Source organism: Neltuma alba, unplaced genomic scaffold, assembly GCF_004799145.2.
Source record: "Neltuma alba isolate B1F8T4 unplaced genomic scaffold, ASM479914v2 tig00010779_pilon, whole genome shotgun sequence".
Lineage (NCBI taxonomy): Eukaryota > Viridiplantae > Streptophyta > Magnoliopsida > Fabales > Fabaceae > Neltuma > Neltuma alba.
This window is the reverse complement of record NW_021635598.1, coordinates 157,721-174,324: the sequence shown is the minus strand read 5'-3', so window position 1 is coordinate 174,324 and position 16,604 is coordinate 157,721. Positions and strand designations below refer to the sequence as shown.

Here is a 16,604-nt window from a genome sequence, read left to right as displayed (position 1 = left end):
TAGATTTTTAGCAAACGGTAGCTAGCATATTCAATTCCTCATTCAATGCTCTTCGCGCCTTTTATAGTTAGAGTATTTCAGTTATCTGTTAGACTGAAGAGCTTCTAACCGTTGGAAGATCACTTGCGTGTGTTCGGCAGTTACAACGCTTGTTCATTATTAATGCTTTTGACATAGTAGGTTAAGGGCTATAATATAACTGTTGTGCTTTGTAATCTGCAAAGTCTCTTTGCACAAGTAAGTTTCCTTCTTCAAGAAAAATAGGAAAGACTAACAGAAGAAGTGATGATTCTTGATACTGATACAACACTTGGAAATCATGGAATCAATCATCAGATATTTAGAAAGAAAAATGAACTTACTTGATCAATGTCTTAATCGATAATTCTTTGATCGATCATGTTATCGATTAATTACAAGAGAAATAGACATAGCAGATATATGCATTTATCGAGTAAATTATAGATCATACAATAATCGAACAAATGATCAATAAATAGTGAAATATAAACACAGTGATCTTCACAAGTAAAGTATATTTAAATTCTGTTCATGGTTTATTTCTTTCAAATTTGTTTTCCTTTGTATCTTTTCAAAGAGAATTTATGATGAAAAGGCTGAAAAAAGCTTGAAGATAAAATGAAAATAGGTTTTATTAAAAAATCATGTGAAGAATATTTGAGAGGTGATGAATGAGCATTGATCGAAACAGATGATCGAAAAAATGTTTAATCAATCATATTATCGATTAAGCTAAGCAAGAGTGAAATCCATTTTCAAAACTATGATGATCAAACACTTCTTCGATAAAGGGTTGATGAACAAGTGATCGAAAAGAGGTTCAATGAATACTATGACGTGATGTGTACAAAGAAGAGTTGATGATCGATTAAAAATTAATCAATTATTATGATTGATAAATGACTGTTAAAAGTTGTTTTTAGAAAATGCCAGAGCAAGGCCTTGATCGATCATGTGATATGAAAAGATGAAAGTAGAGACCATGATGATCGATCATATTATCAAACAAAGGATGATCAATCATGGACTGTGAAAAATTTTTTTTTGCAAAATAATGCAGAAGATATTATTGATTAACCAGAAATATTTTAACACATAATGTTCAAATAGGTTATCGATAAAACAATGATCGATAATTAAAAAAAAAACTATTCAACATAGTAAATAAGTCAGGAAAAACTTTACCAGTTATTGAGTCTTCATCGATTACCTCTGATCGATTAAGTGATTGATAAAAGTTATGTTATACTCATGGTAGTTTATAATTTTCTTGACAGTTTATCGATCAATAAATTATCAATTAAAAATGATAAATTGTTGAAACATCTTACACTCAACTAGTGTTATCAATGATCGATCATATGATTGATCAACACATAAAACTTGAATATCTAACACATTATCGATCAAGCTTAACAATAAGCGATATTAAAAAAGAACTAGCAGTTATCTGACAATGTTTGATTAACCAATGATCGATCAATTGATTGATTAACTTCACAATTCACAAAGAAATAGAAAAGCTTAATTTGTTATCATCAAAACCTTTAATCTAACACTTTATTATAGGAGATAAAGTGCTTAATATCTCGAAAGTACCCATGAAAGAGCACCCATCACTTGAAAGTTATTTTTGACTCTAATAATATGCCCTACCAGTTTATTTTCATAGCAAAAATAAATTGGCAATTATCTACAGTTAAGTTTAACCGTTAAATTATGTGGTTGTTGTCTTTAACGGTCAGATTTAAGGATGGATAACGTTTAAATGAAAAATGCTACAAAATAAAACTTATTTATCCAAGTTTAAAAAACTGTTAAATAGTGTGGTAATGGCATTAATAGAGTTGTAATGATCGTTATAAGAATGGTAATATCATTAATAAAGTAGTATTTGTTTTTTCTGCCAACCAATTGAACAGATAATAATTTTTTCATAAAAAATATACTATTTATAAATGTTATGGAACTGTCCGTTTAGAAATACTAATATACACTACTATAAAAATATAAATACTTTATGGTTATTTTTAATAATAATTGACAATTATGAACCATCAAATATACGAGTGTATATATAATCACAACCAATAATAACCGTCAAATATTGAGGAGAATACTTGACGATTATGAGCTAAACTATTAAGTGTTATGTTCAATTAAAGTGTCTTCTTTTAGTAGATACTCGACAGTTTTAGCTCATAATCGTCAAGTGTGAATACCAACACTTGATGATTATGCTCTAAAACTGTTAAGTATTGAGTTACAATAGACGCATTTTGGGACTAAAATACCATATAGTTAGGTATTATAGACATTTTTTTAAATAGGGTGGATGCTTTTCTAGCAGCCTCCCTGTATTATTAAAGAAACATAAAGCATCTCTTATTTCTCATTCAATCATGTCGGCCATATCTTCAAGAACATCACATTTATATGTACTTGTGTCAAAATTGAGTGACCTAAAACTTTCACTGTACTCTCAATTGCTATTACTCGCATCTCTTGTCTCCCCATGCTTTGTTCAATACTTATAACTTTGATTCTATTAACAAGTAAGTCGTTCTCACAAACAGATAACGGAACCCACTTGAGAAGGCAACACTTAACTTCCTACTGTGATCATCGGCATGCTCAATCACAAACTTAACAAAATGTTCTACTCCGTCCCAATATTCCTTTAATAGAAGATTAGCAGACATCAATTTGCTGTCCATGGTCCCTATCTAACATGAATCATTTAAAGGAAAATGTGATCAACGACTCAAGGATATTGGGCAAATTAAACGAAGATAGGAAATCAATGAGTCACAAGTAATCACATGTTATCCCTCTTTAATTTTAGGGAAAATTTCATTTAAAGACTGCAGGTGAGAATTTATATCAGTTAGCCCCCAAAACATTCTGAAATATCACTACAGGACCAAGGGACCAAATTGAAATTAAGAGTAAGAGTAAGATTACAATAATACCCTCACTTTTTTTTTTTAAAAAAATAAATATTAATGGTCGCTGGAGTTCCGGCCCCCGGTGCTTAGGTGGTTGCTGTCGGAGATTAGACCTCCAGTGGCCGTACTGTAGCTCCGGTGGCCAAAGTTTTTTTTTTTTAAAAATAAGGTGGCCAAGGGAAGGTTTGAATCCATGACCCTTTGGCACACCAAAAATCATGTAACCACCAAGCCAAGTAAGCCATTCAATCATATGATGCAAATAAAAATATATATAACAAAACAAACACAAGTGTCCAAGTATAAGTGAACTGGTGAAATTCAACAGTTTACAAGTGAAATTTAGCAATTTACGACAAAAATTTAGCAATTTACAAATAACATAATGTAATTTACAACCAAAATACAAGTGTTTAAGTGCAAATGAGCAAATGAAATTTGAAAATTTACAACAAAAGTTTATGGATTTACAACCCAAATTTGGCTATTCACAAGAAATACAAGACAATTCATAACCCAAAATGTAAGTATTTGAGTATAAGCGAACAAATAAAATTCGACAATTTACAAGTAAAATTCAGTAATTTATAACAAAAATTTGTCAATTTACAAATAACATAATAGAATTCACAATCCCAAATGTAAGTATTTAAGTGTAAATAAGCAAGTAAAATATGAAGATTTACAACAAAAATTTATGGATTTACAAGTGAAATTTGACAATTTACCAGTGAAATTTAGTATTTACAATGAAAATTTCATTTGCTCATTTGCTCATTTACACTCAAACACTTACATTTGAGATTGTGAATTTCATTATGTTACTTATAAATTGTCAAATTTTTGTTGTGAATTGTTGAATTTCAATTGTAAATTGTCGAATTTTACTTGTTTACTTATACTCAAACATTTTGGGTTGTGAATTCTCTTGTGTTTCTTGTGAATAGCCAAATTTGGGTTGTAAATCTGTAAACTTTTGTTGTAAATCTTCAAATTTTATTGGCTCATTTACACTTAAATACTTGTATTTGGGATTGTGAATTCTATTATGCTATTTGTAAATTGTCAAATTTTTATTATAAATTGCTGAATTTCACTTGTTCGCTTACACTCAAATACTTACATTTTGGGTTGTGAATTCTCTTGTGTTTTCTTGTGAATAGCCAAATTTGGTTGTAAATTCATAAACTTTTATTGTAAGTCTTCAAATTTCACTTGCTCATTTGCACTTAAACACTTGTATTTGGGGTTATGAATTGCATTATGTTATTTGTAAATTGCTAAATTTTTGTTGTAAATTACTGAATTTCACTTGTAAATTGTCGAATTTCACCTGTTCATTTATACTTAGACACTTGCGTTTATTTTGTTATATATATTTTTATTTGCATCACATGATTGAATGGTTTGTTTGGCTTGGTGGTTACATGACTTTAGTGTGCCAAGGGGTCATTGGTTCAAATCTTCCCTTGGCCACCTTGTTTTTTTTTAAAAAAATTTTCCGGCCACCGGAGGTCCAACCTCTGGCAGTGGCCACCTAAGTGCCGGTGGCTGGACCTCAGACCTCCGGTGGTCGAAACTCTGACAACCATTAATATTTATTTTTTTAAAAAAATAAAAGTGAGGGGTATTATTATAATTTTACTCTTAATTTTAATTTTAGTTTGGTCCCTTGGTCTTATCGTGACATTTCAGAATGTTTGAGGGCTGATTGATATAAATTCTCACCTACTGTCCTTAAATGAAAATTTTCCTTAATTTTACTTCTACTATCCCAATTGTTAACAAGTAATAACTCTAGTTGTTAGTAACTAGTAATTGAAAAAAAAAAAAATTAATCACTTCCCATTCCATTTGAAAAAATTGAGTAGCATAATCACTTAAAAATTACTTAACATGAGTAATTTCAACAACAATGTATCAACTAACTTTCAATAATTTGGGGAAAAAATTTTGGCAGTATAACAGTTTGAAAAGTAAATCTCTAAACACAAAACATGCAAGACGATTCCAATTTGAATAACCCAACAATTAAAACTATTAGGAATAATGCTTTAACAGAACTAAAATAATGTCATTCATATGATTATCAAAATAGTGTCATCTCAAGTTAGGTGAAAGAAGTATCTCAAAGAAGGCCTAGGTGTAACGGGCCATGAGTTTCAAACTTCAATTACAAAAGTAAAAAATCTATGGCAAGAATAGAAAGCATACCAAATAATATTCAAAATCATATTTAATTATTTAAACCATTTCAAATATCTAAAACAATGCCATTGAAGTTTAGAAACAATGCCATTTAAATTCAGAAAAATGCCATCTAAATAATAATTTCTGCCTCACCTGTTTTTAACAGTTTTGTTTTTAAAAAATGATCTTCAAGTATTTATAATTCCGTAGTAATGATATTGTTCTTTTACTCTTTTGCTTTACATAGTCTTTGACAATAGTAATTTTATTATAATAATAACAATATAATACAAAGCCATAACAAGAATAATATAGTAGTATTGTCATTCATGTTTTAATACATACACACACAAACATACAAGTAGGGATCTAGAATTTAGAACATAAGTCAAGCATAAGTGGCCACATAACTCCTCTAACCTCAAATCTTCAATTGATCATCAAAGCTTCTCTTAATGCCAAACATTCAGCCATGAAAAACTGATCAGCACTATTGCTTTACATGAAAAACGACACTGTTCCAAAACGACAGTATGAGGGTTAGAAAACAGATAGCATGTGTTGCCAAGAGTTAGAAGTTAGGCGGGCATTAGCTAAGCATTGAGAATGAGAAGTCGATACGAATCAATTTATGTATATATGTGTGTGTATATGTATGGGCTTGTGCGTGCACTATCTTGAGCTTGGACCACTATGTCAAAAGCCATAAATCTTTTCCTTTCCGCCTTCGGCGTTTCCAGGCATGACCCCGTCAGAGACATAAGGTCGTCTCTATTATTCACGGGGGATTGTCTAAGGTGAATTCAAAAAAGAAAAATTGCAAAAAAAAAAAATTGTTGAAATAAAAAAATTGCACACAGGGATCTGTTAACAAAAATTGTTGTCAAAATCTATATTATTGTTATCAAAACCCGTACTAATATTATCATAGGTTTCAATTTGTAATTTTTCTATTTTGACAGTTTTTTTGGGGTCATTTTCCCATTCAAAAGCAAGGGGGCCAAGGAAATGTGAAGTTATAATTTTACCATTCATTGATTTTTGTATAGCCTATATATTAAATTGCAAGAGGTATAATAAGGCCAAAACAAGTAGTAATTTATACGCTAATCTGAACCAACTGACAAATGACAACTTATTATTATTAAAAAAAGACTTGGAAATTTGACTTCGTGGTCTCCAGTAATCAAGAGCGCGTGCATTAAAGCTTAAAAGAATTACCTAGTCATATTTCTAGGGGCAAAGTGAGTGATCGAGGAGTATTTTTCCAGTCTTGGCATTCCCCATTCCCCATTATTTCTCTTCCTTTCTAACTTTGAATTTCCCAAGTTAACCTAGGCCGAAAATATAACTCTTGCAAAAAGTACAGTACCCCGTCACATTTCTAGGGGCAAAGTGGAGATTTAGGATTATTTTTCAAGTCTTGACATGGCAAACCATTCCCCATTTTGATTCATCTTCTCTCTTCACACTTTCAGTCGTCTTCATCTTGACTCCTACTCTCTGGTTCTGTTCCTTCCCCCAGGTTCTGTTCTTTCCCTCAGGTAGAGTTGCCGGAGCTACATTGATTTTGCTCTACTTTTCTCATTCTTGACTCATACTATCACTCAAGTATAGAAAATGAAAAATAATAAATCATCTTTTACATTTTTCATTTTCTCATGGTTGTTACGTGTTATAATAGTTACTGAATACTTCCTTTTTCCTTTTCAGTTTGTGAGTCCTGATTTCTTTCTACTTTGATTCTTCATTTTACCTTCCTTTGGTTGATTGCTCTGGTATGCAATAAATCAACGAAAAAAAGAAGAAGAAAGAAAAGGAAAAAAAAAGAAAAAAGGAGACTTCTAATTATCTACCGGAGCAGAAGACTCCGAAAGAAAAAGGTTAGCATATATTTTTATTGCATCCATATCACTACTTCTCATCTGTTATTACATCCTCTACTCCTTAATAATTGATTTGTGAATTTAATCCTTCACTAGAACTCTCCATTTTTCAAAAATAGGTGTTACGGCTAATTCGTTTGTGAATTTGATCCTTCACTGGGACTACCCCTTTATTAAAAATAGTTGTTACGGCTGAACTTATAGTTGTGATTAGTTATATACACAATTGTTATTTGTTAGACTGAACTTGAACTTGTAATGGCCATGTATTTATCTAACGTAATTGCGTAACTATATATAACATGTTGCAGTTCTTAATCAGGTTAAGCCGCTTTCAATGGCGCCGGGGATAGACATTTTAGTCAATTGTGCGGGCGGAGTTGGGGCAACTGCGTTCATAGAGGCAGTAAAGAAAGCTACCCGTTATTGGTGGGAATTCACCGAGCTTGTTGAAAATCTGGGTGGTGAAATAGAATTGTTAGAATCAGTATGTGGAAGCATGGAAGTCCAAGTTATAAACGCCGGAGCTAATAGTCGAGTTCCTGGAGAAGACATTGTGCTGCAGTTGAAGAACGCAGCAACTCTCTTAAAGAAGGCAAAGGATCAAGAAATGAAAGCAAAAGCAAGCTCTGATTGTTGCAATGGGGCTTTCCCTAACTTGATATGTCGTTGTATTGTAGGCAGGAAGACGGAAAAGATGACGAACAAGATGAAGGAACTCAAAGATTACTTGCAACAAAAGCTAGATTTTGCACACCGATCGTCGCTTCGAGCGATGTCCCTTCCTCAAGATTTCATTTTCTTTGATTCCATTGAAAAGGCGCGTGACGAAATCATAACGGCACTGAAAGATGATACGAAGTTGAAGATCGGGCTTTTTGGGATGGGGGGTTGTGGTAAATCCTCCATGTTAAAAATAGTGCACAAGGAAGCGCAGGACAGAGAACTTTTTGAGAAGATTGCCTTTGTTGAAGTGTCCGATCCTCCAAATATCCTTGATATTCAACAAGCCATTGCAAGCTGGATCGATTTGAATTTTGAGACGGAGATGGACAAACACGCCAGAGCTGCAAGACTGTCCATGACACTTGAAAAGGATAAAAGTTATCTTATAATCCTGGATAATGTGTGGAGAATGCTTAAATTTGACGAGATAGGTATTCCTTCTCGTAAAAATTGCAAGGTTCTCTTAAGTACACGGCATAAGGACAAATGTACCTTGATGGATTGTCAGAAAGTGATTCCTGTGCCACATTTAACAAAAGACGAAGCTTGGGAATTATTCCAACAGCGTGCTGGTGCAATAACAGAAGAAGTGAAAAATCAGGCAGAAGAGGTCATTGTAGATTACTGTCGAGGTTTACCTGTTGCCATTAGAGCTGTGGCTAGTACTTTGAAAGGTAAAAGAGATTATGCAATGATGGAAGCGTTGACGCAGTTAAAACATCATACATTATGGGATGCGAATAGTGAAGAAGAGTACAATCCCTACAAATGTTTGAAATTTAGTTTTGAAGAGTTAAAGATAGAAAAAGAGAAATCGCTTTACTTGTTATGTGCTCTGTTCCCTAATGATGCAGAGCTTACTCTTGAAACTTTGATCAGATTTGCATTTGGATTGGGCATATTTCAAGATGTTGACTCATATCAAAGTGCTAGGAGAACAATACCTACAGTCATTGATAAATTCAAGGACAGTTGTTTGTTGCTACAAGAAAAGGGACAACATGTTAAACTGCATGATATGTTTCGTGCTGTAGCTTTATCAGAAGCAAATGAAAAGACTCGAGTGCTTACGGAGCCTAGCCAGAATCTAAAGGACCTAGATGGGAAGCAATATTTCAAAGAAACAACAAGATTATACTATCATGGCACATTTGACTTTCCCCATCGACTAAACAGTCCTGAACTTGAGATTCTATATATGTCCAATGATAACGGATATTTATCAAAATTTCCAGCTACCCTTTTCGAAGAGATTACAAAGCTCAAAGTGCTAGCCATAAAGGATACTTCTGGCTTCACAAGGCCAGCTCTGTTGTTTCCCCAATCATTTGAAAGACTAGAAGAGCTTCGAACTCTTTGCTTGAATGGATGGAGAATAGACAACATGTCATGTTTTGAAAAACTAAAGATGCTTCATAGTATGGAGCTATCATCTTGCGAAGTGAAGGAGCTGCCTGAAGCGACACTGAAGAAGTTAAAATTGTTGGAAGTATCATGTTGCATAATAGGTGCTAATCCTTACGAGGTGCTAGCAAGGTGTTCACAATTGAAGGAACTGTATTTTGTTAAAAATTCCGTTCCAAACATGGTGCCAAATGATCAAAATGTTGCAACATTTATTCAGCAACTTGCCTCCTATCAGGTATTGCAGAGGTATCATTTAGAATTTGGAAGCTCTGTAGATGCTTTCAATGATGATTCAATGTCAAAATGCTTGTCTATAAATGACTTTGATATCTCTGTCTTAAAGAAAGCAATCCAAGGTCTAGCACAGAAGCCTGATGTCCTTTTCTTGGAAAAAGTTCGGGGAGATTGTACAAGTATCATTCCTGGCTTGATTTTATCAGAAGGAGAATATATGGATGAGTTAACTGAATTTACACTTCGTGATTCTGACAGCATTGAATGCCTAATTGACGCCATAAAGCATCAATCACCTACACCTGTTTTCTCCAAGTTGGAAAAGCTAAAAGTTGAAGCCATGAAGGGCATGAAAGCACTGTGTACTGTTCCCCCTCCTCGTGGCCTTCTCCAGAATCTAAAGGAGCTATTTTTAAAGCACTGTGGTGTATTGGCATCTTTAGGCAAGCTGGAGTTACTAAAACTCGAGGTCATAGAATTGGAAGATTGTCCAAAGTTGACATCTCTCTTCACAGCTGCCACTGCTCAAAAAATGAAAATGTTACAAGTGTTGAAAGTCAGAGGTTGCATTAAATTGAAGCATATACTAACAGATGAGGAGGGATGCGAGACTTCAAACAGGCATGTGTTCCCAGAGTTGAAGCATGTCACTGTCAAAGAATGTAATAATCTGGAATGCATAATGCCGGTCTCTTATGCTGGTGGGCTTTCACAACTAGAGTCTCTTGAAATAGAAAATGCTGCTGCGTTAACTCATGTATTTGGCAAACCCAATTATGAAGATGATCAAAATCAGCAGCGGCAAATTAACCTTGCAGCTTTGAAAGTATTCAAGCTCATTGGCTTACGAAGTCTCATTGATTATTGCGCTCAAAATTATGAGATGAAATATCCATCTTTGGATAAACCATATATGGTGAGATGTCCACAACCAAGGAGCGTGTCTGAGCCTTCCGGTGCTGTTAAAGCTACAAAGCAGGTAATGCAATGTTTAATCTCTCTGTGTGTGTGTGTGATCAGATACTAGTTATTGCATCAATGGTTACCTACTTATCTATTATTGTGTTCACTTTTTAGGACTTCAAAATTAACAGTCTTGCACGATCAGCAACGTGGAAAGCTCGATTTAACACTCTTGTTACAGATATTGAAAATGAAAAACACAATTTGCTGGCCCAAATTAAGGAAGTCGAAGCTAAAAGCGCAGAGCCTTCAGGAGATGTTAAGCAATGGTTGGAGGACGCAGAACATGTCATAGAAAAAGTGAATAAACTGACGGGCAAAGCGGATGCAAGCAAGAGTCATTCTTGTGGGATTTTCAACTGGAAATGTCAATTTATTGAAGGCAAGCGTTTGGCAAGGATGACAGAGAAAATGAAGGGGCTGAATAAAAGGTTGGCATCAACTCGTCCATCGCAGACGGATCATAAAGAAAAATCCTCTTCTGTACAGGACACCCAACCCATACATCACCATAGCAGCGGTTCTGAAGATTTCATTTTCTTCGAGTCCACAAAAAGGGCCAACGATGAACTCTTAATGGCACTAAAAGATGATGGCATAAATATAATTGGGCTTTATGGAATGGCAGGTTGCGGTAAAACATCATTGGTCATGCAAGTGTGCAAAGCAGTAAAGGGCTTGAAACTTTTTGACGACGTGATATATGTAACAGCGCCGTATCCAAATGTCAAAAGTGTTCGAGCCTCTATCGCAGAATGGTTAGGCTTGCTACTTATAGAAGAATCTGATAAAGGCAAAGCTGCGAGATTGCGCCAGAGGCTTAAGACGGGTGGCAAATTTCTTTTAGTCCTAGATGATATGTGGAGCAAGCTTGAACTTGAAGAGATAGGGATTCCCGTTGATAAAAATTGCAAGGTTATTTTGACTACTGGGCGACGCCATACATTATCCTCGATGGGTTGTCAAAAAGAGGTCTACTTGTCACTTCTAAGCCAAGAGGAAGCTTTGCGTTTATTCAAAAAGCATGTTGGTGAAATAGAAGATAGATTTGAAGTTGTGGCACGAGAGATTGTTGAAGAATGCCAAGGATTACCGGTTGCAATTTCAGCTATCGCTCGGGCCTTGAAGGACAAAGAGGCAACCGTGTGGGAGAAAGCATTGGAAGAACTGAGGGATCCTACAGTCCTTGGTTTCGGAAGCGAAGAAGAAATGGTTTATCGTAACTTGAAATTTAGTGTTGGTGAATTGCAGGATCAAGCGAGCTCACTTCTCTTATTATGTGCTCTCTTCCCAAAAGGTTCAAAAATTTCCCCTGAAATCTTGACCAGATTTGCATATGGATCGAGGCTATTTGAGAATGTTGACTCATATCAAAGAGCTAGAGACATCGTGCATGAAGCCATCGCCGAAATGGATAACTCATGTTTGTTACTGCAATCCAAAGAAGGACACTTTCACGTGCACAACTTGGCGCTTAAGGTAGCATTGTCGGTAGCAAAAGATACTCAACTGACTGTGGGGCATGAAAAGAATATAAGTGCCCTAATAAAGGGGGCTTTAATGAAAGATACAAGTAGATTATATTGCCATGATATAAATGAATTTCGACATCATTTAAACTGCCCTGAACTTGAGATTTTAGTTGTCTCCAACAATGATGGTCGCTCATCTCCAAAATTTCCAGATAATTTTTTCCTGCGGGTGACAAAGCTCAAGGTGCTGGCCATAATATCTGCTTCTGTATTGACAACCCCAAATCTATTGCTACCCCCCTCAATTGTGAGTTTAAAAGAGCTTCGAACTCTTTACTTGAGAGGATGGACGTTGGGCGACATATCTGTTTTGGGAAGCCTCGAGATGCTTGATACTATTGAGCTATTATACTGTGTAATCAGCGAGTTACCGAAAGAATTAGTGGATCTAAAGAAGTTAAAACTGTTGGAAATATCAGGGAGCAAAATGGGAGGCAATCCTTTTGATGTGTTGGCAAGATGTTCTCAACTGGAAGAGCTGTATTTTATTGAAAACAATCTTCAGGAAGCGGAGTCAAATGATCAGAATATCATCGAATTACTTCATGGAATTGGCTCTTCGAAGGTATTGAAAAAGTATCATCTAGAAGTTGGAAGCTCCATCGATATTTTGAAGCATGATGCGACGTCCAAATTTATATCTATAAATGGTTTTAGTGTCTCCTCTGCAAATGAAGCAATCAAGAATCTATCACAGAAACTGGAGGTTTTTTACCTGGAAAAAATACATGGAGATTGCAAAAACATCATTCCTGACATGATTCCGGAAAATGGAGGATGTATGAATGAGTTGACAGAATTTTTGCTTCATGATTCAGACAACATAGAATGTCTGATTGACACCGCAAATTACAAGCGCTATCAGGCTGAAAGTGTCTTCTCCAGGTTACTGAAGCTGAGAATTAAAAGCATGAAGTGCTTGGAAGTCTTGTGCCGTGGTTCGCCTCCCTTTGGTCTTTTTGAGACATTAGAGGAGCTATTTATTGTGGAGAGTAGCCAATTGCACTGCATTGTCTCTGTGGGCAAGCTTAACCTGTGTAATCTCAAGCACTTACAATTGGAGGATTGTCCAAGGATGACATCTGTTTTCACATATGCCACTGCTCGAACTATGGTATTGTTGGAAGTGCTGAAAGTAAGAGATTGCAATGCACTGAAGCATATCATAAGAGATGAGGAGGAAGATGACATTCTTTCGTTAGGGCCTTTGTTCCCACAGCTGAAACAAGTCAGCGTTAAGGGATGTGACCATCTGGAATTCATATTGCCAGCATCTTTTGTTGGCTTTTTGGAGCTGGAAAGTCTTGAAGTTGAAGATGCTGGTGAGTTAAAGTACATATTTGGCATATACAATCATGAAGGAATTCAAAGTCGGAATGGAATTCAGATGGTCATTGATCTTCCGATTCTAAAAGTGTTGAAGCTGACTGACTTGCCAAATATCATTAACATCTGTCCTCAAAATTGTCACATAACATGGCCAAACGTTGCCAAAGCATGCATAAGGAGATGTCCACAGCTGAGCAGCATATCTGATTTAGATTCAGAAGTGAGTCAGCAAGATGGTGACCAGTTTACAAAGGTAATACTAGTTTGTTGACACACACACACACTCATATAAGAAGCTTGCTTCTTTGATGGTTAATTATTTTCTTTTTTACCCTTCATGATATTTTTATTTTATTGATCATGTGGACCCTGTTGTAGGAGTTGCAACTTGCGTCAAAACATTACAGTGAAATGGCTGTGCAAAGTGTAGAAAGCATTCATCTTGAAGATTGCGAAGTGGAAGGCATTTTTCAATTTACACAACCTGCTGCCATTAATATGGAATCAAATTCACTTTTACTGTCATCCCTCCGGAGTTTGGCTTTGAACAATCTGCCTCATGTGAGATACATATGTGATGGTCGCAAACAACTTCTCAGCCTTCGAAGAGTGAAATTTTATAAATGTGGGGAACTAAAATTTATCTTCTCGATCCGGATGATGACATACATATCTTCACTGCGGGAGCTAGCGATAGAAGACTGTTCTCAGCTAGAGCAAATCATTGAGGATGAGGATTATAATAATCGGTACACAGGTACTTCGAAAGAAGCACTTTTGTAAGAAGAATATAAAACACAAATTTGGTTAATATTTAAATATTTTTTATACATTTGGTATAATATCACATTTGTATGATTACTTTCAGGGCCATTGAGCAGCAACAGCAGCCTGGAAAGGATAACTGTAAACTCTTGTCCGATGTTGAGGTCGTTGTTCAGTGTATCAACAGCTAAAACATTGAAATCGATTAGAACTTTGAAGATAGGAGAGTGTCATGGGATGGAAGTTCTAATGAATGGAGGGAGCATTGAAGCATATTCAAGTGAGGAAAGAAGAGAAGATGATGGACAAGCTATACTTCCAGAGCTTAGCTACCTGAGTTTGAAAGATCTTCCAAGGCTTATCCAAGCATGTGAACGGAACATGCCCGAACCTATCAAAGCTCTACTGTTTCCAGAATCGTTCAATCTAACCAATCTTCAGAGGCTGACTGTAAAATCATGTCCAAGGCTGAGATCTCTGTTCACAGAATTGACCGCAGAAACATTGACGTGGTTGAGCACTTTGGAGATAGAAGATTGCTTTGAATTGGAGTATGTAATAAAGGGCAAGAGTAAGGAAATTTCTCAAGGTGGTTCTAAAGACTTGGTTCCATGTCTCAAAACTTTACGTTTGGTGAAGTTGCCAAATCTGATTATTTTCCACCAACGGATTAAGCTGCGATGCGAGCTATTTCGAGTACATGACTGTCCGAATCTGAAACAAACACTATCTGCTATGTTAGAGCCAGAGGACTTGCCAAAAGAACACAAAAGGCCAGGTATGTGGAAGACCTCATTTACATAACTCGCGAAGTAATTCATTAAAAAATTGTCTTCTCTAAGTTTGCTTTCAGAAGATGCAGTTTATGAGGCAGTGATTGGAAATTCTTCAGCAGAAAACTATTCCTTGTCATCACATGCTGCGTTAACATATTCAAAGAAAGGCAAAGGTGTTGCTACTGCCACTTCTACAGTTCAAGTTGATAATCCAAGTAGCATTGGCACAAGTAGTTCAAGTTTTTACCTTCTGAAGCAGGATGGTAATTCTGGTATGGATTTCTTAATTATTTTTATCTGCATATTCTTTTGATGCCTTCTTATATATTTTATCTGCATATTCTTTTGATGCTTCTTATATCAATAAATGCTTTCTGAAAATTTTGCATTAAGAAGTTCTAGCAGCTGCAGAGAATCATCCTCAGTCACAAGAATCTGAAGGTGTTGACGCTCCAAGAAGGCCGTCGAGAGCAGGTGTATCTTGACTCCTACTGCTTTTCACCTATAGCCAACTACTCTCAGCACACAGCTTGTGTTTTTTCACTTAATTCTTTATTATCTATATTCCTCTACTTTGGAAAATTAATTTAGTTCTTGCCATCAAAACATTTTTCAGCCTCTTGTAAAATTATATTAAAAATATATAGTGAACTTAAGGACTAAGTTTTCTCTTTGAAGTCAACTTGGAATTAAAACTATACCATTTGACAATTGATGTACAGAGAAGGAAAGCCTTCATAAAGATCCTCCAGCAGGAGAATCAAAAGCGGGAATTTCATCACTGGTAGGTTCATTACACTCTTCTTTATAGGTCAACGTTATCTAGAATACAAGCCAAAAGACTTAAATTGTTGGTTGATATATAGGACGTGATTGAGACACAAGCACATGTTGAACTTTGAAAAACCACTGGTTGTGAAGGGCCCAAAAGAAGCTCAAGAAAAATACAAAGGTATCTTTTGAACTGCCCAAAACAGAACTAATACAATAATATATCATTTCAAGTTGCACATGGTTTCTGATACATCCTTTTTATTTATAGCTCCTTTGCCTGCGCATCCGACCACACTTTCACCGAGTATAGAAGCATCGACTTCCTCTTCAATGTCCAATCAACACCCTTCAGCAGCAGAGCTGGTTGATTTTCATGGTCTATTCAAGATTGAGGCAAGACGAGCTCTTTTGCTAGAAGAGGCTTTTGTCAAATATCCACAATTACTGGAATATAATGGAAGCTCTCGCCAAAGAATCCTCAGCTAACATGTTGGAATTTCTAAAATCAGACGTTCCAAAGGCAATCATGGATGACTCAAAAAGGCAGCAATATCTGCGTGATTTATTGGAACATTTTGGCTTTGACAAGGACTGGGTGGCATCTATTCGCGATAAGTGATCACTCACAAGGTGAATTAGCTGGTTAAGTTGGATTCTCAGCTAAGCACCTTAGTGATGCAAGAGCAAGCTTGGTCATGTAATTCGTTTTTAAGCATTCTTAGTAATGAGATATGAGTCTTGTCTGAACTTTGCTTTGGCATGTGTTTTACCATATTTTACTTTTCAAGAACCTTTTTTGGCTTTTCCCCCCTGTATTTGCAAAGGGCATAACAGACATTATGATGCCCACTAAATATTATCGTTATCTTGGATTTCATTATACATTTGACATGGAATATATGTTACTCCCTCCGTTCCTTATTATAAGAGACATTTGATGCTTATGGCATGTTCTTATATATAAGAGACACTTAAAAGTTGTCTCTACTTTTTTGTGTTGATTTCCTATTTTACCCATATTTATTGTCTCCAACTCACACTCTCTCTCCCTTC

At 35.5% G+C, this 16,604-nt stretch overlaps 2 protein-coding genes across 4 annotated transcripts; both read left to right on the top strand.

Annotated features, from left to right (window-relative positions):
* The first annotated feature begins 7,382 nt into the window (after window positions 1–7,382).
* LOC114758979 (disease resistance protein At4g27190-like) lies at window positions 7,383–9,540 on the top strand. Its single transcript, XM_028948075.1, has 2 exons — window positions 7,383–9,424; window positions 9,522–9,540. Exons 1-2 carry the CDS (start codon window positions 7,383–7,385, stop codon window positions 9,538–9,540), a joined length of 2,061 nt encoding a protein of 686 aa, XP_028803908.1.
* On the top strand, window positions 8,435–16,104 carry LOC114758992 (disease resistance protein At4g27190-like). Of its 3 annotated transcripts, XM_028948089.1 has the most exons (10): window positions 8,435–8,445; window positions 10,248–10,391; window positions 10,490–13,489; window positions 13,615–13,993; window positions 14,105–14,779; window positions 14,864–15,049; window positions 15,183–15,251; window positions 15,500–15,561; window positions 15,644–15,729; window positions 15,820–16,104. In XM_028948089.1, exons 2-9 carry the CDS (start codon window positions 10,296–10,298, stop codon window positions 15,677–15,679), a joined length of 4,503 nt encoding a protein of 1,500 aa, XP_028803922.1. In that variant the 5' UTR covers window positions 8,435–8,445; window positions 10,248–10,295; the 3' UTR covers window positions 15,680–15,729; window positions 15,820–16,104. The 3 variants fall into 3 exon arrangements, with proteins under 3 accessions (XP_028803922.1, XP_028803921.1, XP_028803920.1); XM_028948088.1 differs by lacking the exon at window positions 8,435–8,445 and having other exon boundaries at window positions 9,619–10,391; window positions 14,897–15,049; XM_028948087.1 differs by lacking the exon at window positions 8,435–8,445 and having other exon boundaries at window positions 9,619–10,391.
* The last annotated feature ends 500 nt before the right edge of the window (window positions 16,105–16,604 follow it).